This window comes from Phascolarctos cinereus, unplaced genomic scaffold, assembly GCF_003287225.1.
Source record: "Phascolarctos cinereus isolate Bilbo 61053 unplaced genomic scaffold, phaCin_HiC Scaffold_5;HRSCAF=322, whole genome shotgun sequence".
Lineage (NCBI taxonomy): Eukaryota > Metazoa > Chordata > Mammalia > Diprotodontia > Phascolarctidae > Phascolarctos > Phascolarctos cinereus.
In genome coordinates this window covers 466,762,221-466,789,372 of record NW_027555958.1, presented here as the reverse complement: position 1 = coordinate 466,789,372, position 27,152 = coordinate 466,762,221, and the positions used below count along the sequence as shown (strand labels likewise).

The 27,152-nt window shown below is 38.9% G+C and overlaps 1 protein-coding gene across 1 annotated transcript in view; it reads right to left on the bottom strand.

Annotated features, from left to right (window-relative positions):
• Positions 1 to 27,152, bottom strand: part of LEPR (leptin receptor) — an 81,368-nt gene that overhangs the window by 11,426 nt on the left and 42,790 nt on the right. Inside the window, exons 10-15 of the mRNA XM_020993167.2 lie at positions 26,861 to 27,060; positions 21,974 to 22,122; positions 18,321 to 18,480; positions 18,123 to 18,205; positions 3,424 to 3,640; positions 2,329 to 2,511 (exon numbers count right to left, since the gene is read on the bottom strand). Of these exons, the coding sequence (XP_020848826.1) occupies positions 2,329 to 2,511; positions 3,424 to 3,640; positions 18,123 to 18,205; positions 18,321 to 18,480; positions 21,974 to 22,122; positions 26,861 to 27,060 (992 nt within the window). The remainder of the gene's footprint in view (positions 1 to 2,328; positions 2,512 to 3,423; positions 3,641 to 18,122; positions 18,206 to 18,320; positions 18,481 to 21,973; positions 22,123 to 26,860; positions 27,061 to 27,152) is intronic.

Genomic DNA, 27,152 nt, shown 5'->3' with positions numbered 1-27,152 from the left:
GAAAACCTATTTGGGCTTAATATAAGGGAGAATGTCCTAGCAATTGGAGCCATCCCAAAATAGAAGGGGGTGTTTCCAGAATAGCAAGTCTTGAAAGGTGTTCAAACAAAGACTGCTCCACTACTACCATATTGAAGTTTTACAATCCATGCTTCAGCTATTAGTTAACTAGAAGAATTCAAGTTCTCAAGCATTAAAGTGGATTTGTGATCTCATGACTGGAAGCATTTCCTTCAATGATTCAGGTCATAGCCCATCCAATGGCTGCCTCTGCTGTGCAACTCCAACCTCAGCTCACCTGTCTGTCAGAGGGGTCAACATAATGCCTGGGTGCCTCATACACGCAAAACTATTCTGTGGGCATTTGTATAAGCTTATGGAGAATTAATTAACTAATCATTATTACTCTCCTTTGAAAAATAACTCCCTAGTTGGGAGGAAAAAAACCATGGATAATTTTTGTTTTAAAATGTTTGAAAAAGTCTTATTGTTATAATAGAAATCTCAATAGGGCAGTGGGTAGAGTGCAGGACCTAGAATCAGGAAGATGAGTTCAAATCTAGCTATAGACTGTTATGAGCTGTGTGACCCTGGGCAAGTCATCTAACCTCTGCCTGCCTCAGCTCCCTCATCTATAAATTAGGAATAATAATAATGCCTCTCTCCTTGAGTTGTCACAAAGATCAAATGAGATAATTGTAAAGTGCTTTGAAACCTTAAAGGACACTGTAAATGCTAGTTATTATTTATATAATTGTGATCTTACTGGGTTCCATATTCCCTCTATCAACTGTCTATCTGTGAATACTCCATGACATATTCTGATCATTTTAAAATTCACTATATTGCAGTTAGGATCATAATAGCACTTACCTCCCAGTGTTGTTGTCAGGACTGAATAAGATAAAAATTGAACAGTGCTTAACACAGTGCCTGGCACATAGTAAGGGCTTTATGAATGTTAGATATCATCATAATCATTACTTTGCTGTCATTTCCTAAGTTAGCTTATTCAATATGTTGGTTGGGCATTTTCAAGATGACACAGTGGTTCAGAGCACTAGAGGGAAAGGAGTGATCCCAGGTCTGTCAATAACTACTTATGTGAACTTGGTCAAGTCACTTAATAATAGGAGTAATAATTACTACCACTGAGTAGTAGTGATTAACATGTATATACTATGAAGCACTTTACATATATTATCCCATCTGACAATACCCTCATGAGGTAGGTGTTATTATCCCCATTTTACAGATGTGGAAACTGAGGAAGATCTCATTTAACTTTCCCAGGGTCATCTACCTAGTAAGTTTCTGAGGATGGATTGAAATTCAGTTCTTCCTCGTTCCAGTCCAGCGCTGTATCCACTAACTACTTGGCTGCCTCAGGGAATTAGTTTTCCAATCTGTAACATGAGGATCTTATACTAGATCACCACCAAAGTCCCTCTTAGCTCCAACTCTGTGATCTCATAATCTGTGTGATGTCACATCATTTGCATACTTTACATAATAAGTGAAACTCCATAAAAATATAAAATTTAATCTCTGAATGAAATTATTCTAATTAAGATCTAGAATTGTATGAATATGTGAACTCAGGATAAAAAAAAAGCCCAGTTATGGCATGCTATATGTGTGTATAATATATGTTACACACACACATACACACATAAATGTGTCTCTATAAAAAACACACAATGTCCCAAAAGTCTTAGCAAAGTTTTAAGCTCGAACTTGAGGGGACACCCTTAGTGATTTCAAAGAATCACTACATTTTTAGTCGAGAAGTACTTTGGTTCCCTTCTCCAATCTCTCCCACAAGGAGTACTTGTTATGACAAACCCACCATGTGATTTATTTACTTGAAGCTCTCCAATAGAAGAGAACCTATCTCTTCCTGAGGTAGCTGGTTCAAATTTTCTTTAAATCAAGCTTAAATATGTCTTTTTGCAGCCTCCATCTATGGGTCCTGAATCTGCCTTCTGAGTCCATCAAAGACTTAAAGATAGCTAATATGTCCATCCTGAGTCTTCTCCAGTGTTTGGTCATGACAACAGCCCTGGGAGGTAGGTAATACAATTATTACTTTTCTCATCCTACACGAGTGAAATGAAGCTCAAAGAAGTCAAGAGATTTGTGCAAGCATTGCAACACAGCTAGTTATGTGGTAGATCTTGGAATAGCCTCCCAGGCCTCCCAACTCACATCCAATGCTTATTATACTAGCATTCCATTACAGCAAAGAAATATAACACACTTCTCAATTATTACTGGTAATAATAGCACTCACATTCCTATACTAGTTAAAGCATATTTCAAACTCACCATGGATATAATATTTCTTAACATTCGAAGATACTCTAATCCATTTAATTCCATTCTCTTCATCGAGGTTTTTCCATTCAATAACAAAATACATTAGAGTATATTCTGTGGGTATTACCATCCAGGAAAGAACTACACAGCTGCTATTTATTGCATGAGCACTGAAGGACTGCACACTATTTACTGGAGGGGAAAAAAAGAATGGAAGAACATTACATATAATGCTTTGTAATATTACATATGAGCTGCAAGAGGGAACACAGCTCTAGCTAAAAGACAAGTATTATACATGTCTTATAGTTGGCCACATATAAAATTTGGAATGAAAAAAAAAGACCTATCAAAACTATGCAGAATAGAATTGTATTTGGGATTCTTACCTGAAGACTTCTACTTACCAGAGATCCAAGTATGGATTTCCTGGCACCCAGAGAATGTGTTACCAACCATGTGTTACCAATGTGTCCAAGGATGAACCTCTGCTTTGAAGGAGATGGAGTTGGGCACCAATGTCCACAATGAAGCAAAGACTGAAAAGCTTGAGAACTCTAATGAAGGCTGTGACCAAGTGGGACTTGAGAGGACTGATGGCCAAATGTGCCTCCTGCCTCTCAGCAGGGAGGTAATGGATTATAGGTGTGGAATGAGAAATACTTTTTGAACATTTGCTTGGCTATAATCATTATTTTGTGTGCCTGTGAGAGGGTTCTATTGGAAGGTGGGTATTTTGGAGACAGAGTAGAGTTCACAAGGCTATTTTGGATACCCAGAGTAGAGTTCACAAGATCTCTGTAAGTGAAGGGGATCTTTTGGTCTAAAACTAAAGACAAGAATCTCCCAACAGAAAAAAATGAAACATATGCATGTGTGAATATGTATGTATGTATGTATGTATGTATTAGTGCAGTTTAAAACAACTGTAGCTCAAAACTGTACTAAGGCTTTTGGGACACCCTATATCCAAAGATAGGGACTGGTTCTATGATTTAGTTATTGGAGTTAATTATTAGGAAGTGTGGGTATTAAAAATTGAGCATCAATAAATACTTTAAAAGGAAAAGAAAAAAATGTATTGCAACAAGCTAATGCTCTTACCTGTGCTCATCTGCCATGAGAAGGTTAGATTAAAATTCACCACAGAAGGGCCAATTGAGTTTACGGCCACAACAGTGACCGTATGTGCTAGCTCAGTCCATGGAAAAGTGACTTTAGTGTCATTTCCTACGTCTTCTGACCAAGTCCTGTTGTTAACAGTATAATGGTTCACCACGTATTTTCTCACACTGCATAGCGAGTGGTTTTTCCCTAAAGGCTGTTGGAAACAACAATTTTTATAAAAAAACACATTTCGCCGAGTAACAGAAGCCAAAGTACCACGAGGATGCCCCAATGTCACTACATTGCTAGCTCTAGTTTAGGTCTTAGACCCAAGGGTGAGGGGTGATGAATGAAAACTCCCAGACAACCTGGTCTATGTGTTATTCCTTTGACTTAGCATCCCACATCAGAGCCTGTGTATTTGCACCATCTGTGCTCCACCATCCACCCCCAAATCCAGAATCTTCTCCTTACACTCTGCTGCCTCTTAGAATCTCAGCTTCCATCACAGATCATAGATTTAGAGCTGAAAGAGACCTCAGATGTTATTTAGTCCAAGTCTTTCATCTTACGGATGAGCAAACCAAGACCTAGGGAGTTGGTCAAGTCACTTGCCCAAGGACATGCAGGTAATAGGCATCAAGACTTAACTCAGGTGCCACTTCTTCTCAGAAACCTTTCCTGATCTCACTAGTTGCTGTCATTTTCTCTCTCCTCAAATTGGTTCATTACTTATTTATTTCTTTATAGTATTTCCCATAGCATCCAAGGCCCTTATAAGCTGGGGCTGTTTCCATGTTGTCTTTGTATTCCCAACATCTAACACAGTGTTTGCCACATAAGCAGGTGCTTAGTAAGTACTTATTGAAATGAATTGTCCCAAAGGCTAGGGTAGAATTGGCTTCTTTATCAAGGAAGAACCTGATTTTTGCCCTTTGAGGTTTCACTAAATCAGTAAATAATTTGAGGAACAATCAATAAGCATTTATTAAGCACCAAGTGTGTACCCAGCACTGGGCTGGGAATACAAAAAAAGGTAAAAGACAGTTTCTGCCCTAGAGGACCTCATAATCTAAAGGGGGAGACAGTATGCAAATAACTACATACAAGTAAGCTACCTACGCAATAAACTGGAATTAAACATCATGGGTGATGGCTATTTTGTAGACACAGAGTAGACTTGCCTGCCAGGCAAGAGCTTCCCAGTCTAAAACCAAGGACAGGAATTCCCAAAAGGAGCAAAAATTAAACTCAAGGATAGAGACTGGTCTTACGATTTCCTTGGCATAAAGAAATCCCAGATAAGGGCACTCCTTCTACTAAGACACTGCACCTTCTCTATAACTTTTAATCTTACCGAGCTGCCTAGAGCACTGAGAGGTTAAGTGATTTACCCAGGGTCACACAGCCAGTGACTGTCAGAGGTAGGACTCAAAAATTGAGTTTTCCTGGCTCCAGGGCCCATCTCTACCCACTGTAAAATGCAGCCTTTGCTAATTATAAAATGGCCCAAGGAGATACAGGAGTGGAGATTAAACAGAGGATGGATCAGTCAAGCATCATATCATTATAGCATGAGGTTGGGGAAAGAGGATTAGACTGGAAATCAAGAGACCAGCCCTGTAATTTACCTGTGTGAACCTGGCCCAATAATTTTAATTCTCTTGACTCGTAGACTCATGAAATCATAGAGAGAGAGAGCTAGAAGGAACATTGGACAATGGTGAGTCCAATCCCTTCATTTTACAGATGTGAAAACTGAGGCCCAGGGAGGTTGGTCACAGATGTGGCAGGTATATAAAACAAGATTTGAACCCAGAGTTCCGGTGCTCTCTTTGCTACACCGTGCTGGCTTCCTTCGCTTTCATCATTGGTAAAAATCAATATTTGAGGCTAGATGATGCTGAGCCTTTTTCCCCTCTAATATTTCCATAATAAAGACCAGGAAATTTATGAAGTGTCCCTCTTCAGTCACCTTCAAAATATGTGTTTGTACCTGGAGAAGCAGCACCCTATAGTGGAAAATGCTAAACCTTGAGCCAGGAAGGTCAGAATTCAGAAGTTGCCACTGACACTAGCTGTGTGATGCTGGGAAAGTCATTTAACCTTTATAAGCCTCAATTTCCTCATCTGTAAAATGAAGGAGTTGGACTAGATGACTTCTAGGATTCCTTCCAGCTCTGCATATGTGATCTTATGCCCCAAACAAGTCATATTAATTTGACTTTCCTTTCTCCTGACATCCTGATACTTCTAGGCAGTGTAGACACCCCTATAAACTTATATTTTTAGAGATAATTAAATACAGAACCAGAGTTGATTTTTTTTAATTATGTAAGGCAATTGAAGGATTGAAAATTACACACTCAGCTCAAAGCAACCTGGATCCATCACAGAAGGGTATAAAATAGACCCTCTAAGCTGCTAAAGAAAGAAAATGTGAATAGTGCCCTTTCCAAGTAGAGCTCAATTCTGCCACCCTTGTGTAGACTTGCAGATGGCTTTGGGTTTTTTTGTTGTTGTTGTTTTTGGTTTTGGGGTTTTTTAGGCAATTGGGGTCAAGTGACTTGCCCAGGGTCACACAGCTAGTAAATGTCAAGTGTTTGGTCTGAGGCTGGATTTGAACTCAGCTCCTCCTGACTTCAGGGCCGGTGCTCTATCCACTGCGCCATCTAGCTGCCCCCATGCAGATGGCTTTGTACTAGAGGCTCACCCCAGCCCATTCTTCTTGAGATAGAATATCCCTGTTTAGGCAACAGTTCTCATGGTGATGGATTTCCCTCCTTGGAGGTCTTTACAAAGAGTTTGGATGGCTGTGTGTCATAGTAAGGATTCCTTCCACATATAGATGAAAAATTAGGAGGCTTCTGAGATACCTTCTAACGTTATAGTCTGTCATTCAGTGCTTAGTACAGCACCTGGCACACAGGAGGTGCTTAATATATGTGGGTGGATTTATTGATTCTGTGAGAAATTAGGAGACCAGTTTTGGAATGTTTTAAAGGGATTCACACTTCAGGCCCTGAGGTTATTTCAAGGCCTAAGGTGCTAAGATTTGGTGATTCCACAATTGTTGTTTTCTAAATGACTTGAATAGCATCCAGGGAGTATAAGGCAACTCTACTTGGGCCACTGGTCCTTTAATATGTGAGCACTGATCATGTCCCTTGGGAAGCTGTCACATTTGACTTCATAGTCCAACATCTTCAGGTTATAGTAACAAGATTTATAAAACATACTTCTTCCGATGAAATTAATAATTAAGTTATCAAAATCAATAGAAATTGATATTTTAAAAAATTTACACCTGAATCTGATAGGGATACATGATGAATCTTATACATTGGCCCAGAAAAAAAAATTCCCAAATATAAGATAGATAGGAGAAGTGCAATTCAATAAGCAATCCGTTTGTTTCGGGTTTGGGGGGCTTTTATTTATTTTTTTTTAGTTGGGCAATGGGGGTTAGGTGACTTGCCAAGGGTCACACAGCTAGTAAGTGTTATGTTTCTGAGGCCAGATTTGAACTCAGGTCCTCCCAGAATCCAGGACCAGTACCCTATCCACTGTGCCACCTAGCTACACCTGATAAGCACTCCATTTGAAAAAGGTCTAGGTGGGTCTTTGATAAATTACAAACCAAAGGGGAGGCCCAAGTGTGACATGGCAGCCAAAGAAAAGCTAATGCAAGGGGCAGAGCCAAGATGGCAGAGTAAAATCAGTGACTTGCTTGAGCTCTTCCCCAAACCTCTCCAAATGCCTGTAAAAAAAAAATGGATCTAAACAAATTCGAGAGCAGTAGAACCCAAAAAAGAAAAAGTGAAACAAATTTCCAGCCCAAGATGACCTGGATGGTTGATTGAAAAGGTCTGTTGGGCTGCGGTGAGAGAGGAGCTTAGTCTGGTCCCAGTCCCGGGGCAGCCCTGGGATGGCAGCTGCTTCTAGAGCTCTTGGCCCACAGACAGAGGGGGAAATCAAATGGCTGATCAGAGGGGGATTACAGAGGTCTCTTTGCTGGTGCTGAGGCAGGATTCTCTAGCTTTGCCTGTGCTTGGATCTGGGTTGTACTTCGGGGTGGCAGTCCTGGGATGAGGAGGAGCATTGGCGTGCAGCAGCTTGTGGCAGTGATGAAGAGAGAATCCTCCTCACAGTTCCAAGTTAGAAAAGAGTGCTTGTGGTCATTCATAGACCACAGCCCAGGACAGGAAAGAAATAACACCTCGCCTTTGATCATACCACCTTGGAAGAACTGATAATTTACAGATACCTAGAATTATCTACAGCTGCACAAAACCTCCAAAGCTTGGGATAGTACATTCTCCACACTGGAAGTAGACTCCTACCTTAACAAAAAGTTTAAAAGTCAAATAATTGGCTAGGATCATGAGCAAACAGGGCAAAAAAAAAAGTCAGACCACAAAATCTTACTTTGGTGACAAAGAAGATCAAAACATACAACCAGAAGAAGGCAACAGAGTAAAAGCTCCTACATCCAAAGCCTCCAAGAAAAAATATAAGAGAAAATAAGAAGGAGAAAATAAGTCCCAGGCCATGAAAGAGCTCAAGAAGGATTTTGAGAAGCAAGTAAGAGAAGTAGAGGAAAAACTGGGAAGAGAAATGAGAGTGATACAAGAAAATCATGAAAAACAAGTCAAAAGCTCGCTAAAGGAAACCCCAAAAATACTGAAAAAAATAACACCTTAAAAATAGCCTAACCCAAATGGCAAAAGAGGTCCAAAAAGCCAATGAGGAGAAAAATGCCCTAAAAAGAAAAATTGGCCAAATGGAAAAGGAAGTCCAAAAGCTTACTGAAAAAATACTTCCTTAAAAATAAGAATAGAGCAATTGGAAGCTAGTGACTTTATGAGAAATCAAGACACTGTAAAACAAAACAAAAAGAATTAAAAAGAAGAAGAAGAAGAAGACAGTATGAAATATCTCGTTGGAAAAACAACTGACCTGGAAAATAGATCCAGGAGAGAGAATTTAAAAATTATTGGACTATCTGAAAGCCATGATCAAAAACAGAGCCTAAACATCATCTTTCAAGAAACTGTCCTGATATTGTAGAACCAGAGGGTAAAATGGAAATGGAAAGAATCTACCAATCACCTCCTGAAAGAGATCCCCAAAGGAAAATCTCTAGGAATATTATGGCCAAATTCCAGAGTTCCCAGGTCAAAGAGAAAATATTGCAAGCAGCCAGAAAGAAACAATGCAAGTATTGTGGAAACACAATCAGGATAACACAAGATTTAGCAGCTTCTACGTTAAGGGACCAGAGGGCTTGGAATATAATATTCCAGAGGTCCAAAGAGATAGGATTACAACCAAGAATCACCTACTCAGCAAAACTGAGTATAATCCTTCAGAGGAAAAATGGATATTCAGTGAAATAAAGAACTTTCAAGCATTCTTGATGAAAAGACCAGAGCTGAATAGAAAATTTGACTTTCAAATACAAGACTCAAGAGAAGCATGAAAAGGTAAACCGAAAAGAGAAATCATAAGGAACTCATTAAAGTTGAACTGTTTATATTCCTATATGGAAAGATGATATTTGTAACTAGTGAGACCTTTGTCATTATTAGGGTAGTTGGAGGGGAAAAAATATATGTACACATGTATGTATGTATGTGTATATACATATATATATATATATATACATATACACACACACACACACACACACACATATATACACATATATATGTATGTGTGTGTATGGATAGATAGATAGATAGATAGATAGATAGATAGATAGATAGATAGATAGATAGATAGATGGCACAGGGTGAGTTGAAGATGAAGGGGTGATATCTGGAGAATAAAATTAAGAGATAAGAGAGTATTATACTAGGAGAAGGATAAAAGGAGTGGTAGAATGGAGTAAAATATCTCATAAAACAGATAAAGAAAAGCTTTTACAGTAGAGGGGAAGTGGGGGAAGGTGAGAAGGAATGAATGAATCTTATTCTCATTGGATTTGACCTAAGGAAGGAATAACATACACACTCAATTGAGTATGGAAATCTATTTTATCCCATTAAAAATAGGGGAGAAGAAGATAAGAGATGATAGAAGGGAGGGCAGATTGGGGAAGGCGTTAATCAGAAGCAAACAGGTCTAAGAAGGGACAGGGTCAAAGGAGAGAATACAATAACAGGGGGTGAGATAGGATGAAAAGAAATATAGTTAGTTTTCCACAGCATGACTACTATGGAAGTATTTTGCATGACTACATGTGTACAAACTGTATCGAAGTTGTTTGCCATCTCAATGGGGGGGGGGCAGAGCCAAGATGGCAGAGTGAAAGCAGTGACTCACCTGAGCTCTCCCCCAAACCCCTCCAAATACTCATAAAAAATGGCTCTAAACAAATTCTGAGGCAGCAGAACCCACAAAAAGACAGAGTGAAACAAATTTCCAGCCCAAGACAACCAGGATGGTTGATCAGAAATGCATGTTGCACGGTGCTGGGAGCACAGCACAGCATGGGCGCACAGGTCGCAGTGAACTTGTAGCAGGCCTCAGAGGACTGAATCTTGGGCAGTTGTGGAGGTTTCCAGACTCCTCAATCCACGAATGCCAAAGACAACTTAGAAGGTCAGGGAAAAGTCTGTTTCTGGTGCTGAGACAGGAAGGTGGGTCTCAGCTTCATTCCCCAAGAGCGTGGCCCTGGGGGGGCAGCTGCTTCCCAAGCTTCTGGCCCATAGACTGAGGGGAAATCCAGTGGCTGATCAGAGAGGGATTACAGGGATCTCTTGCTTTGCCCATGTTTGGATCTGGGTCACAGTTCTGGGTGGCGGCGCTGGGATGAGGAGGAGCGCTGGAGTGGTGGAGCTTGTAGTGGCTGTAGAGAGGAACCCCTCCTCACAGTTACAGGACAGAAAGGATACTTGTGTCACAGGCCAGGAAAGGAGTAAACACCTCGCCCCTTATCATACCACCTTGGAAGAACTGAAAATTTACAGGTCCCTACAAGTATCTCTGAAAACAGCTGTACAAACCCCTGAAGCTTGGGACAGTACATTCTCCACATTGGAAGCAGATTCTACCTTAACAAAGAGTTTAAAACTCAAGTAATTGGCGGATCATGAGCAAGCAGCGCAAAAAGAGTCAGACTATATTATCTTACTTTGGTGAAAAAGAAGATCAAAATATACAACCAGAAGAAAACAAAGTCAAAGCTCCTACATCCAAAGCCTCCAAGAAAAATATGAATCAGTCCCAGGCCTTGGAAGAGCTCAAAAGGGATTTTGAGAAGCAAGTAAGGGAAGTAGAGGAAAAACTGGGAAGAGAAATGAGAGTGATGCAAGAAAATCATGAAAAACAAGTCAACAGCTTGCTAAAGGAGACCCAAAAAAATACTGAAGAAAATAACACCTTAAAAAATAGCCTAACCCAAATGGCAAAAGAGGTCCAAAAAGCCAATGAGGAGAAAATGCCCTAAAAAGAAAAATTGGCCAAATGGAAAAGGAAGTCCAAAAGATTACTTAGAATAGAGCAATTAGAAGATAGTGACTTTATGAGAAATCAAGACACTGTAAAACAAATCCAAAAGAATGAAAAATTAGAAAACAATGTGAAATATCTCATTGGAAAAACAACTGACCTGGAAAATAGATCCAGGAGAGAGAATTTAAAAATTATTGGACTATCTGAAAGCCATGATCAAAAAAAGAGCCTAGACATCATCTTTCAAGAAATTATCAAGGAAAACTGCCCTGATATAGTAGAACCAGAGGGCAAAATAGAAATTGAAAGAATCCACAGATCTCCTCCTGAAAGAGATCCCCAAAGGAAAACTCCTAGGAATATTGTAGCCAAATTCCAGAGTTCCCAGGTCAAGGAGAAAATATTACAAGCTGCCAGAAGGAAACAATTCAAGTACTGTGGAAACACAATCAGGATAACACAAGATTTAGCAGCTTCTACATTAAAGGACCGCAGGGCATGGAATATAATATTCCGAGGGCAAAGGAGATAGGATTACAACCAAGAATCACCTACCCAGCAAAACTGAGTATAATCCTTCAGGGGAAAAAATGGTCATTCAGTGAAATAGAGGACTTTCAAGCATTCTTGATGAAAAGACCAGAGCTGAATAGAAAATTTGACTTTCAAATACAGGACTCCAGTGGAACATGAAGAGGTAAACAGGAAAGAGAAATCATAAGAGACTTATTAAGATTGAACTGTTTACATTCCTGCATGGAAAGATGATATTTATAACTCATGAGAACTTTGTCAGTATTAGGGTAGTTGAAGGAAAAAAATTGTATGTATGTATATATAGATAGATAGAGGGCACAGGGTGAGTTGAAGATTAAGGGGTCATATCTGGAGAATAAAATTAAGGGATGAGAGAGGATTATACTCGGAGAAGAAAGGGAGAGGTAGAATGGGGTAAATTATCTCACAAAAAAAAAACAGAAAAGAAAAGTCTCTTACAGTGGAGGGGAAACTGGGGAAGGTGAGAGGGAATGAGGAATCTTATTCTCATAGGATTTGGCTTAAGGAGGAATAACATACACATTCAATTGGGTATGGAAATCTGTCTTACCCTACAGGAAAATAGGGGGAGAAGGGGACAAGAGAGCAGGGGATGATAGAAGGGGGCAAGGGAAGGGAGGGGGTAATCAGAAGTAAATACTTCTGAGGAGGGACAGGGTCAAAAGAAAGAATAGAATAAATACAGGATAGGATTAAGGGAAATAGAGTTAGTTTTTCACAACATGTCTACATGGAAGTGTTTTGCAACTTCATGTACAACCTATATTGAGTTGCTTACCTTTTCAATGGGGATGGGTGGGGAGGGAGGAAGAGAGAAAATTTGAAACTTAAAGTTTTAAAAACATATGTTTAAAAAAATGTTTTCACATGCTACTGGGAAATAAGAAATACAGGAAATTGGGTACAGAAGTCTATCCTGCCCTACAGGAAAATAGAAGGGGAAGGGGATAAGAGAAAGGGGGAGAAATAGCAGAGAGGACAGACTAGGGGAAGGGATATTCAGAATGCATGCTGCCTTGGGTTGGGGGGAGGGGAGAAATGGAGTGAAAATTTGGATCTCAAAAACTTGTGGAAGTGAATGTTGAAAACTAAAAATAAATAAATTTATATAAAAAAATGAGGGCAGGTGGGGAGGGAGGGAGGGAGAGAATTTGGAAACCAAAGCTTTAAAAATAAATGTTAAAATTGTTTTTACATGCCAATGGGGTATAGAAATCTACCTTGCCCTACAGGGAAGTAGAAGAGGAAGGGTATGGGGGGGTACTTTAAAAAAAGAGAAAAGCTGATGTGATCTTAGACTGCAATGACAGATATATAATGTCTGCAATTAGGAAGTTGAGAGCCCATTATACTTGGCCCAGGCTAACCACATTTGGATTATTATCACTCATGTCCTTAGCATGAGTGTCCCTAAAGTCTGTGTCTTAGTTTTTCTTCTATTCTCTCATAGACTCAGTTATCTATCGTTTCCACACAGATAACTCCAAACTCCAGGAGACAGCTAGGTGGCTCAGTAGGCTGGAAGTCCTAGAGTCAGGAAGATCTGAGTTCAAATCTGGTCTCAGATACTTACTAGTTATGTGACCCTGGGCAAGTCACTTAACCTCTGTTTCCCTCAATCCACTGGAGAAGGAAATGACAAACCACTCCACTATCTTTGCCAAGAAAACCCCATAGACAGCAATGGTGTGCTATGGTCCACAGGGTCACGAAGTGTCAAACATGACTGAATGACTAAAGCACAAACTTTCCAATCTACATATCCACCTATCCTCTCTTTCCTAAAGCTCATGTCCCAAAATGTCGACCAATTTCCAAACATCATCATCTGAGTGTCTCATAGCTATTTCAAACTCAAACAAGTCCAAGTCAAAACTCCTCTTTCTCTCTTAAACCATCTATCCTCTTAACTTCCCTATTTCTGTTTTGATTACCTCCATCGTTCTAGTCATCCCACTTCCCAACCATAGAGTCATCCTTCATCTCTTCCATCATCCTTCCACCTCCCATATCTAAATCAATTGTCAAGCCTGATCAGTTCTACTCCACAAAATCCTTCAGATTGATTTCTTTCTTTCCAGTCATATGGCCACCACCTTCATCACTTCTTTTGAGGACTATTGCCAGAACCCCAATTTGTCTCTCTGCTTACATTTTCTCTCCTCTACCTTTCCACAACTTTCACAATAGTCCTCCTAAAACACAGGTCTGACCATATCACTCCTCTGCTTCAAAATCTTCACTGATTCTCTATTGCTTCTTGAATAAAACAAAAATTCTCTCTGGCATTTAAATCCTTTTCACAAAATAATTTCAGCCCACCTTTCCAGACTTTCCCCCCCACATTATTCCACATCATGGGTGTTACATTTTAGCCAAAATTGCATAGTGACTATTCTCTATACATGACATTTCTCTTTTCTCACTTCCTTACCTTTGTAAGGCTGTCCACCATGCCCCTTAAAGTCCTGAGTTTCCTTCAAAATTTACCCACACAAGACCTGTTCTGATCCTTTCATTAGTGTTCTTAATTCATATTACATTGTATTTACTCTGTAAATGAATATTTACTCATCTGTGTACGTGTTGAAGTTCCTTTCAGGGAGACATTATTTCATTTTCCTCTTTCTATTCCCAGCACCTACTGAAGTTCCTTATTCACAGTATTTGCTGAAGAAATGCTTGTTGAGTTGACAAGCTAGTGGTTACCTACAGGAGGGCAGCCAGGATGGTGAAGTCTCTCAAGGTGGCTCCATGTGGAAATGGGAATGTTCAACCAAGAGAAGACTCATGGAGGAGCATGAGTGCAATCTTTACGTACTTGAAGGGCCAGCATTTGGAAGAGGGATCAGATTTACTCTGATTGGCCTTAGAATAGGGAACTAGAAGCAGTAAGTGGAAGTTTCAGAGGCATTTTATGCTAAATATGATGAAAACGTCCTAGTGATTAGAGCTGTCCAAAAGTGGAATGCGTTTCCCCTGAAAAGAAGTCTTCTAGCAAAGATTGGGTGATCACTCTCATAATTGTAACAAATAACTTCTTTTTCTTCTTCTTGTTTTCTTTCTCTATATATATAGTATATATATATATATATATATATTATATATATTGTTATATTGAAGATGGGACACTTATTCAGGTACAGGCTGGACAAAGTCTCTAAGATCCTTACCAACCTTGTGATGTGATTTTCCTTTTCTCAAGCTTAGTGCTTCTAGTTGACCCATCACATTGAGTTTATCGACCATTTTATAAATTAATTATATATAGTTACTGCAACTCTTACAAAGGAAATAAGTCAGTCCTGGCAGGTCCCAGATTGACTCCAGGAGTCAAAAGCACTACAAGACCCTGGCTAAATACTGGCAGGGGAGGTAAGAACAGTGTTTCAAGTGATGGAAAGAGAACGTGGATTTACCCTCTCCATCCATGAATATGGGCTAATACAGAGCTCCTTTATAAGACAGAGCGATTTTATTATGAATACTGGAACAATCAAAGGGAACTAAGAGAAAAGCAGCCTGTGTGTCAGCCAAGGGACCTCTGGCCTTTCCATCATCATGCACAAAATATCCTTTTATTTTCTGGAAACAAAAAAATAAAACAGATACATTTCAAAGATGGCTTCTTGAGTTCATTAAGAAACGCTGGGTTTTTGCTGTTTTTCTTTCCTTGCCACATGCGATGAGGCTGACCTTTAACCTGCTGAATTATGCAAGGATTCCACTTTTATGTAGACATGTGCAGTAGAGTTAAAGGGGGGGGAAAGGAAAATAACAGGCAGAACCAAACCTTCAGTTCAGATTCCTTAGCTTTGCCCAGGGCACTTTTATGCTCTATTTGCACCCATTTCTACTCTTAGTAGTTGTTAAGGGGGAGAAGTTCTCAGGACTAGATGGTGGGAGATATTAGAGTTATTCCTAGAGGTACTACTCAAGCAATTTCATCTTAAATTTTAAATGGAATTTTTATACTATTTAAAAAACTTGTCATCCAGATTCTGTCATGACCTCCAGTACCTACTGCCCTATATGCTAACCCCAAAATGATGGCCAGTCACGGACCTTGTAGCTACTATCCACCATCTGTAGAGAAAAAAAAATAGTGATTTATATCCACTAGCCTGGCAAAAATTGATGTGCCTTCATTGGGAGTTATTCAACCAAAGAGTTTGGGATTGAGGGGTCTTTTAAATGAATTTTAAAAGTTTCTTGATATTTTCTGTTTTCTATACTTAAGTCCCTCTCCAATACTCATCCCACTACTAGCAATGCCCCAAGACCTTATAGAAGCCTCCCTTGCAACAAAAATGGAAGGAAAGAGAACGGAAAGGGAAGGAAAGGGAAGGGAAGGGAAGGAGCATTTATTAAGTGAATCCTATGTGCCACACACTATGCTAAGCTCTTTACAAAGATTGTCTTCTTTGATCATAACAAAAACACCATCAAATAAAACAAACTCACTACAAAAAGGATGGAAGTATTTGTCAGAAGCCATCTTTTAATCAACCAGGCAATTAATACACATTTATTATGTGCACTATTGTATTAGCCTTAGGAATATAGAGAAAGTAAAAACAAACAAACCACAGTTCTTGCCCTCAATGTAAATAAATGAATAGACTGACAGACAGACAGATAGATAGATAGAGAGATAGAGAGATAGAGAGATAGAGAGATAGATAGACAGACAGACAGACAGACAGACAGACAGACAGACAGACAGATAGATAGATAGATAGATAGATAGATAGATAGATGAATAAATAAATACTAAATCCATATATAATAAATGGAAGGTTACCTTGGAGCAGTTCTCAACCTGGAGTCTATAAACTTGTTTAAAAAACTTTAATAACTGTATTTCAATAGGATTGGTTTACTTTATACCTCTGTGTATTTTATTTTATGCAACTGAAGATTATTATGAGAAAGGGTCCATAAGGTTTCCTCAGACTGCCTATCAAAGGGGTCCATGACAGAAAAGGGGTAAGAAGCCCTGACCTAAAGCACCAAGATTGGTCATCACATTTGAGACGAGTTCAGTATAAGCATCCTTTCTTGATGAGATATTAAAAAGTCAAATGTTTAAATGGAGAACTAAGTAGAAAAATGTAAAAGATGGATAAGGAGAAGGCTCTTCACTCAAGCCCCCTTCCCAAAATGCCTCATGGAGACATTGAGGTGAGCCTGGGTTCTAAATGGATTTATTAGTGGTGTGTAAGATCCAGTAGGGTCTATCATACTGGAGAAATTTTGAGTGGCTAAGTTCAGAGAGACTCATTACAGTTTACTGGATCATGCATATAGAGCTGGAAGGGAACTTGGTGGCCATGTAGTCATTTTACAGATGAGAAAAGCGAGGCATAGAGAGGTAAAGTGATTTTTCTGAGGTGACACATAGGATCATAGATCTAAAACAAAAGGGACCACAAAGGCTTGATTTTATAGATGAGGAAACTGAGATGGAGAAAGTGAAAATGATTCCTCCAAGGGCATAAGTAACAGAGCGAGAATATGAATACAGTGCTCTTGACTCCAGCACCAATGCTAGCTGACTTCAGGGTGATTTATTTTGGGCATCCAGAAACTTTCCAAGACCATGACCTAAGTTCAAGAGGGGTTGCAGTCTGAAGCATGGGAAGATTACCTATGTACCAATGAAATTATCAATCATTGATGTTTTGAAACAATTAACAAAGGTATTTATCACATAAGACTAGAAACAATTTTTCATTCATTCATTTATTCATAAATTAAATAGGAACGAATGAGCCTTTACAATTCCTGGTTTGTACATGCAATCTAATCATTGCCTGAGCAAAAAATGCTCACCCAACCTTGAGGTATGAATTCAAATGGGCCCAGGAAAGTCACTACATCGGCTATGGAACCATTCTAGTTTTCCATGCTGGAACCTTTATTCCTCAATGATGCTCTCAGCTGTGTCTTTACTGATCAAATGGACACCCACCATTGAGAAGCAGAACATTGCTTTGAAATCCCATCCAACTGATTTCCCCTTAAGTATTGAATACCACCTCATCACAGCTGGAATCTGAAAGGCCTCAGCCCTGATCTTCAGTCAGTGCCTCTCCCCTGTTTTCAATAGCTCAGAAAAAATGCTGCCCTTGAGAAATCAAGCTGAAAGCAAGTGAAGGTCCAGAATAAATAGAATCATTGTTTAGGAACCAGCAGGAGAACAGAAAAATAAAACCTTTTATTTTCTACTTCCCACTGGGGCCTGGTAGAAGATTGGTTTATTTGTATCAAATATGTATATATATTAAAAATCAGTGTAATGCCGACAACTGGGGCTGCGCCTGCAGCTCAGCAAGTCAAATGACCACGTTTATATATAGGGTGTCCCAGAAGTCTTGGTGCAGTTTTAAGCATTAATAGTCTCAGTCCTTGTAAAAGTGATCTAGACAGCATTTGCAGCAGGGAGAGAGCCAACCAGTGTCAAGAAGATAAGGGTTCAAGTCACTGTTTGTGTGACTTTGAATAAGTCTCTTAACCTCTCAATACACTAGGCAGAGACTCCAAGTTGAAGAATAGTTACTGATCTGCACCAGTGAAAGGAATTTCTTCACCAGAAGCTCCCTACACTGGTGAAATAAGAGCTTCCAGCCAAAAAAAAAAAAAAAAGCCAAAAAGTAACATAAGATTAGGAGACATACCTTCCAAAATAAGGTAATATTTCTCTCTTTCTCCATTGGATCTTCATTAATGACTCCCCAAAATTCAGGTCCTCTGATGGGAGCTATAAGATGATAGATAAGAGAGGATAATGGTATAAACATCTATTAGGGAAGGACATTTTTCAACCACACACACATGCAAAGTGTTCAGGATGCACCGACAACATCTGTACCGACCTTTTATATCCATGACAACCGTGTAGGCAGGATTGCTCCAATTACTCCAATATCCCAGACCATCAAGCCTCTTACAGCGGACCTGAGCCACATAGACAGTGCAGAGATCCAGAACCTGGAAGCTGGCAGATTTGGATTCAGAACCATAAACTTGATGTACCTGTAAAATAAGTCCGAAAAAGTGGAGTGATGACTCCCACCTGCTATGCTGATTCCCTTGAATCTGAAACGATAGTTAAAGCAATTCCACCAGGTACAACAGCACAGATTATCCCATAGGGCTTAAGTGTACTTCTGCTCCTTAGAATGCATAGTTCCCTTAGAGACTCGGTTCAGGTGCCTCTTTCCAACCCGATGTCTTTCCTGCTGCCTTCTTTGGCACAGTGGATAGAGTTGTGGACTCAAAGTTAGGAAGACCTGGGTTCAGATCTTACATATACAAGATGCATGATCCAGGGAATGTCAATTAACATCTATAGGCCTCAAGAAATTCCTTAACCCTTATCTACTAAGTCATAGACTGATTGGAATCTTCAGTGGTGGTCCCATTCAGAGACTAGGAGTTTCCTATGCTGACTTCTTTATGTAGACTTTTTTTTTTGTAAACAGCATTTCATTTTTTTTCAATCACATGTAAAGATAGTTTCCAACATTCATTTTTATAAGATTTTGTATTCCAACTTATATGGTCTAATGCTGAGTAAAGTGAACAGAACCAAGAGAACTTTGTACACAATAGCAGCCACGTTACGCAATGACTAAGATTGTTAAACTGAACCCTTCTTAGTATAACGAGGATCTAAGACATCTCCAGAGGCCTCGGGATGGAAAATGCTGTCCACATCCAAAGAAAGAACTATGGAAGTCGAATCGCTCTCACTTATTTTTACCTTCTGTTGAGTTTTGTTTCATCTTTCTAATGGTTCCTCCTATTGGTTTTAATTTTTACTTACAACTTCACTAATGTGAAAATATGTTTAATGGGTATGTAAATGTAAAGCCTATGTCAGATTGTGTGCCATCTTGGGGAAGGGGGGCAGAAAAAGGGAGAAAAATTTTCAACTCAAAAGCATATGGAAAAAAAATTTTTTAATAAAAATTTTAAAAAAAAGATTTTGTATTCCAAATTTTTCTTCCTCCCCTATCCCTAAGACAGCCAGCAATCTGACAAAGGTTATACATGAGTAATCATGTTAAACATATTTCCACATTTGTCATGTTGTGAAAGAAGAAATGGAACAAAAGGGGAAAACCATGAAAAAACATAAAAAGTGAAAAATAGTATGCTTCAATCTGCATTCAGACTTCATATTTCTTTCTCTGGATGTAGATAGCATTTTCTGTCAGGAGTTTTTTGGAGCTGACTTGGATCATGGTATTGCTGAGAAGAGCTAAGTCAGTCATAGTTGATCATGGCACAATGTTGCTATTACTGTGTACAATGTTCTCCTGGTTCTGCTCACTTCACTCAGCATTAATTCATGTAAGTCTTTCCAGGTTTGTTTTTGTTTTTGTGAAATCTGCCTGCTCACCATTTCTTATAGCACAATAGCATTCCATTACATTCATATACCACTTGTTCAGCCATTCCCCAATTGATGGGCATTCCCTCAGTGTCCAATTCTTTGCCTCCACCAAAAGAGCTGCTATAAATATTTTTGTACATGTGAGTCCTTTTCTCTTTTTTATGATCTCTTTGAGATACAGACCCTGTAGTGGTATTGCTGTATCAAAGGGTATGCATAGTTTGATTACACTTTGGGCATAGATCCAAATTGTTCACCAGAATGGTTGGATCAGTTCACAACTCCACCAACAATGCATTAGTCTCTCAATTTTCTCACATCTTCTCCAACATTTATCATTTTCCTTTTCTGTCATATTAGCCAATATGATAGGTATAAATTGGTACTTCAGAGTTGTTTTAATTTGCATTTCTCTAATCAATATTGATTTAGAGCATTTTTCATATAGATAGTTTTAATTTCTTCATCTGAAAAGTGCCAGTTCATATCTTTGACCACTTATCAATTGGGGAATCATGTGCACTTTTCATCTACTTATCCATGCACAGTTTGTATCCTTTCTCTAGAATATATGGTCCTTAGGAGCAAGGGTTGTTTCCTTTTTTCTATGTATCCCTAAAGCCAGGCACATAGTGAATCATAAATTCCAGATGTATTATATTTAATCAAATCATTGATGAGTCAGCATGAATCCACATTCTGCCGTCCATTACTTACTGATTTCTGGTTCAAAGAATCTTAAGGTTGCTTATTGGCCTCCAGGTCATGCACTCTCCTTTCTCAAGACTCAGGCATTTGTTTACGGTCTTCTTCTCATGGTAAGTGGGGTCATAGGACAATTAATTGACATGGCTTTTCCTGTATCAAGTAGTATTGATCTGATTCCAGTTTTCTGAGCAATAGTTGGAATGGTGAGTAGAGAATGGCAGAAAGCTGTCTACAAAGGGTAGTTTTGTGATTGGTGACCAGTGTAGATATGGGAAGCTAGCACTTATCAGGACAATGAGCTGCCAGTGCTAGAACTAAAGTCTGGCTGGGAAAGTGCAAAGGCAGCAATGTCTAGGAAACACAATTGCCTCTAAGTGTTCCATTTCCACAGCTGAGTTCCGAACCCTCTCTCAGACCATTTCTTCCTGTTCTTCTGTCTCTTCCTGTGCCTCACCCCACCCCCATCCTATTCTTTGTCCCTCCTATAAATGCCACTTGCTGTCCTAGGTCGTCAAAGGCTATTGAGAGGCTCAAATGAGATAACACGTCCAGAGCACTATATCACTATGTAATGGTGGCTATTATGATTACAGAATATTTCCTGACCATGGCGTACTAATAAAATGGTCAGTTGAAGCCTAGCTAAGTATTAATAGAATTGGAAGAGACCCAGAAATATTTTGAAATTATGCTCAGGCCACATGGGGGATAGACTGGAATTAATTTATTCAATAATAAAATTCTTTGCCAATTGTGGCCATTCAGTAATTGGACCTAGACCAGCGCATAGCATGGGATGATGAATAGGAATGGGACTTTTGACTCCCTTGGTACAGGCAACTCCTCAAATGAGGAAATTCCCTCTACCAATGTAGATCAATAACTTCTATGCAACTTAGAGCCTGAAGGAGTGGCCCAGAGGTCACTGACTTGCCTCGGGACAGTCCACCAGCATCTATCAGGACTTAAATTCTGAAGCTACCTCTTTTTCCACTATTCTATGGTGCCCCTTGGTACACAGTAAGTGCCTAATAAATACTTTTTGATTAATTGTTCATTGATCCCTCAGTCTCTCCACTGTGCCTCACTGCCTCACTGCCATGAACTGAATTGCTAGATGTAATCTTGGATTGTCTATAATACTCACATTTCTAAGTGTTTAGTTACTAGCTTAGATTGAGCTGTTTATTTTTGCAGAAATCCCCTGAAAACGCATGGAGTATATTCTTTCTTTTCCCTACTAGAATAAATATTATTCAATAATATTCAATATTTTAATGATGAATAAATGAAACATTAATTTGACTTCAGCATAAATTGCTATGAAGGAAGATTAATTATTTGCCCTAATGCTCAATAATGTTTCTTAACTTAATAAAATAAAACAAAGAAACTGTTTTGGTTAGCAAATAATCATACCTTCCATTGTTCTCCATGTCCATTCACAGCAGAACGAACTTGAAATTGAAGTTTATTCTCTGGTAAGACTGGCTTTCTCCAGCTCACATTCAACAAGCCAGTTTTGACTATAATTTCTGCATTCACTCTGGAGGGAGGCAGTGGTTTTACTAGAAATTTGAAGATAGTTCCCATTATTGACATCAATAAGAACTCTAGAGTCCATTTATACAAAGAAACAGCCAATGCATTGAGTCACAGTGTCTGAAGGGTCAGTTTAAATGGGCTAATTGCAGTCATCACTAATGAGAATGGATTGCTATAGAAATGCTGGTGATAGGCTCTGTTCTCTTTCACATACATTTGTTGTCCTCCTTCCAGTCACTCACACACACGCAGACACACACACACACACACACACACACACACACACACACACACACACATACACACACACATCTGTATAAGAGGCTTCTAAAAGCCTGGGATCTAAGCACAGGAAGGGGTTGGACAATGAGATGTTAAATGACTGATAAAACAGGTTTCTAGACCAAAAGGTGTCTTTATGAGGTGCAAATTAGTCCCTTGAATGAGTCAGAAAGGAAACAATGAAAGAGCATGTAAAATAATAAACCATGTTTTGGAGTAACCTCTAAAAGTCAGTTCTCTAAGTCCAAAAAATAGATTCAAAGAGGCACTTACCTCCTCATGAAAAGAGAAGAAACTTGGAACTAGAGAAAGAGAAGGTGGAGGAAGCCATGAAGGGCTGAGAGTGGAAACATAGGCAGGAAAGGAAGGCTGCCGGATTCAGGAGGCTGACCTACTTGGGGCTTTTGAGAGTGAGTATGTGGGGACAGAAGGAGAATTGTTAATTTCCACTATAAAGCCCAAGGTTCTTGTTCTCTATCTCCTTTCTCTCCTAGAGCTCTCCAATGAGAGGCAGGAGTCTTTTCTCCTAGGCTTGGGAATGAGGGAGAGGAAAGGATTTGTTTACCTTTCTTTTCAATGTTGCTTTGATCTTCAACAGTTCTAACCACCAGCATTGGGAGTATATTTACTGGAGATGAAGTCAAGAGGAAGCTACTAAGGTAGGCAACATCCCCAGAGAAAAGATAGACATAGTTCAAACAGTGAAATGTTTTGCCAGAAGTGGGGTCTGTGGCTGGCAATTTGGGGCTAACAAAAATAAAAAGAGAATGGGGGACAGGAATGAAAATGCCCCAAGTAGAAAGATGGAGTGTTTCTTTGGGGAACAGCCCAGGGGCCAATGTCACTACATGAAAGAATAAAAGGACTGGCAATATTGGGGTATGGGGTTAGTTACAAAGGGCTTCAAATGCCAAACAGCATTTTGTATCTTATCCCGGAGGTGACAGAGAGCCACCGGAATTTATTGAGTGAGGTGAGGGGAGGGTGACATGGTTGGAATTGTGCCTTTGGATTGCATGTATTAACGTGGACAAAGCAATTATTTTTTTCTTGTTTTTGTTTCTTTTCCTTCCTTCCTTCTTTCCTTCTTTTTTTTTTTTTTGGCTAGGGCTCTGTTGGTCTTTTTATCTTAGCAATACTTTTTATCAGTCAAGCTTCATTAAGAGATGGGAATAGAGTCAATGTCCTCACTTCAGACCACTGTCAGATCCGACAGCTTGTTTGGGTGTGCTGTGTGGAAAGATGAAGCTGCTATGATTAGTTGTAGTGGCTGGTTCTCATCTTAAAAATTTCTCTTAATTTCAAGCCAGTTTTGATGGGTTTTAATTCTGGAGCTCTTAGGCCTTTTGGGGACCATGAACTCCTTTGGCAGTCCAAAGAAGCTCATGGAGCCCTTGCCAAAAGAGTGTTTTTAATGAATAAAATAAAATATGTAGGGTTACAAAGAAAATAATTTATAATGAAATATAGTTATCAAAGTATATATGTGTTGCTGCTTTTGCTGGGGTAGCTAGGTGGTGCAGTGGATAGAGGGCCAGTCCTGGAATCAGGAAGACTCATCTTCAGGGGTTCAACTCTGGTCTCAGACCCTGAGCAAGTCACTTAACCTTGTTTGCCTCAGTTTTTTCATCTGTAAATTGAGCTAGAGAAGGATATGGCAAACCACTCCAGTATCTTTGCCAAAAAAGGGGAAGGGATGTCACGAACAGTCAGACATGACTGAAATGACTGAACAACAACAACAAAATATGTGTTTATATTACACTACATACTACAATATGGTTGAATACATAATACAATATAGTTATCAAAGTGTATAGACACATACATATATAGAATTATATTATATAATGCAAATCATAGATAATAAAATTTATATATACATACACAATACATGCATGCATGCATGTATGCATGCATGCATACACAACAATTTCATGAACCCCAGGTCAAGAATTCCTACTCCCATCAATTGCTGCTGAGTTAGCATTGTAAAGTCCTTTTTCCCATCTACCAAATTCCAACTTGGATGACTTCTGTCTATTGTAATCCAGGGTTCTATCCAGAGGGCACAGTCAACAGAACAGCAGATCTGGGGCTGGGAAAACCAGTCTTCAAATCCTGCCCAGATACTATTAGTTGTGTGATACTGAACAAGTCACTTAAGTGCCTCTCCATCTCAGTTTCCTCATCTGTAAAATGAGGCTAATAATAGCAGCTACTTCACAGGGTGGTTGTTAGGGTAAATGAAATAACATGTCAGAAGTGCTTACAAACCTTTGGGTACTATATAAATGCTAGCTATTATTATAATAATTAATTATTGCTATTATTATTATCATTTTCACAAGAATAGAATGATACTATATCAAATGCCTTACTAAAAATCTCCTGCATTTTTATGACCTACCAGTTCAGTAACTCTGTCCATAAAAGGAATGAATGAATCAATAAACACTTATTAAGCACGTACTATGTTCCAGGCACTGTGCTAAGTGCTGAAAATGGAGTTAGTCTGGCATGACCTTTCTTGATGCTGCTAGGCTGGTTCTTTGTGATTGCTGCTTCCCTTTCAATAACCATCTCTTTAATGATACATTCTAAAGTTTACCAGAAATCAAAGTCAATCTCACTGGTTTATGGTTTGTAGAGTCTGTTCTTTTTTTTTCTTTTTTGGAAAATCAAGATATTTGCTCTTCCTTAGTTCTGTGGGGCTGGTCCTATTTCCTGTGATTTTTGAAATATCATTGATAAAAGCTCTGTGATCACATTTGCCCAATCATTTAGTATTCCTCGATGTAGGTGGTATGGACAAATGACTTGAATTCACCAAAGGTAACTAGTTACTTATTTGCTTTCTCTTTAACTTTTCCTTTTATCTTGGGTATTGACATATATGTATACGTATATATATATATATGTATATGTGTGTGTGTGTATGTGTGTGTGTGTGTGTGTGTGTGTGTGTGTGTGTGTGTGTAGACTTTCTTCTCTTTCCAATTCACAAATCATTCTCCTTGGCAGAGAAAAAGAACTAAAAAAATACTTGAGCATTGAGTGGTTTTTTAATTCTGTTGCCATAATAGAGTCAATGTCTTTACTTATATCAGTTTCTCACTCATTCTGATCTTTGGCACTTTGGATATTATTCTTACAGTACCTTGTTACTTTTTGTATTCATCCTTTATTACCTGTTCTTGCTTCCAACTTTCATATGTGTGCCTGTGTGCATGTGTGTGTGTGCATATGTATCTTTGCATGTATATATACTTAACAGTGATTTTGCTATTCACCTACTTGCTGCCTTCTTCCCTTTTTTCTACTCATGAGAAATGTTACTCTTTATGTCTTCAGAATTCCCTTCTGGAGAGTTTCCCATCATTAGGCACCCAGCAGCCAAACTGCTGCTGATGTCTCTTCTTACTTAGCCAAGCTGGTCCTTGAGCCCAAAGAGCCTGTCATCAAAACTCATTCCAACTTGGAAGGACATTTCAGAGCTTCCATTGGTCTAGCCTTCAAGAACCCACAGTCTGTGCCATAGCACAAAGATAATGGGAGACGTGCAGAGGAGAACTGAGCCTAGTATCATTTCATATTTTTTGTGATGTAAAAATTTCAGCTGAAATGTTTGTATAAGTGTACGTATGTGTGTGTATATATATATATATATATATATATATATATATATATATATATGCGCTCATTTATCTAATACATGTGCATATGTGTATAAAATGTGCATGTACATGTAGAGATATATACATGTACATGTAAACTAATATATATGGGATAGATACATATATTCAATCCAATTTTATAGGCTAAAAATGCTTTATAAAGTGAATTGGAGGCAACATGGTAAATTGGAAAGAGTGACACATTGAAAGTAAGGTGACTTGAGTTCAAATCTCATCCTTCCCACTTTCTACTCATGTATCCTTGAGCAAATCACTTAATTTCTCTGGATCTCAGTTTCCCAAGCTGTAAAATGGGGGGTTGGACTAGATGCCCTCTGAAGTCCCTCCCAGCTCTAAATCTGTAATAGTGTTAGTCATCTTGTGAAAAATACATTGAACATACACATATACATGTGTGTATATACATACGTGTATATATATATGACCATATGAATATATTTGGAATAACTAACAAATTTTGTTTTCAGAAACTAACCATCCATTGTGTAACATAATGAAAATAGACCCTTTTCAGCATCAGGAGTGCTATATAAGAAGCCATTCCTCTCCAGGACATGCTGTGCTGCTTTATAGCAAAATAAGACTGTAAAATTTTACCTCCGCCGATGCACTCTCCTTCTGAGCACAGTCATAAATCTTTCCAGGGTGTCGTGTGAATAGAAAATGGCAAAGCACAATCATGACCGTCCACCAACTCTTCCCCCTGCCACCCCACATCATACCCATCTCAATAGAATATCCCAGGTGAAGGAAAACACACACATAAAACAACATGACATACCTACAGAATCTGGAACAATGCAAACTGGGGGAGATTCAAGAGACCCCAAAGAGTGGATTATCTGTATCCACATGGTATACCCAGACAGAAGAAAGATGGGTTGAAAGGTGCATTCATAAAAGCCATCCTTCTGTAAATGACAGTCTTTGGGGTCTGAGGCATGATGAGTAGTTGGAAAGTCAGAACAATATAGGCTGCTCCTTAAAAGGTATAAAAGCAATTAATTAGGATCCTCTAGCTTACATCTTCAATAAAAATAAAGAAAAAAAGAAAAAACATGAAGGCTTCTTTA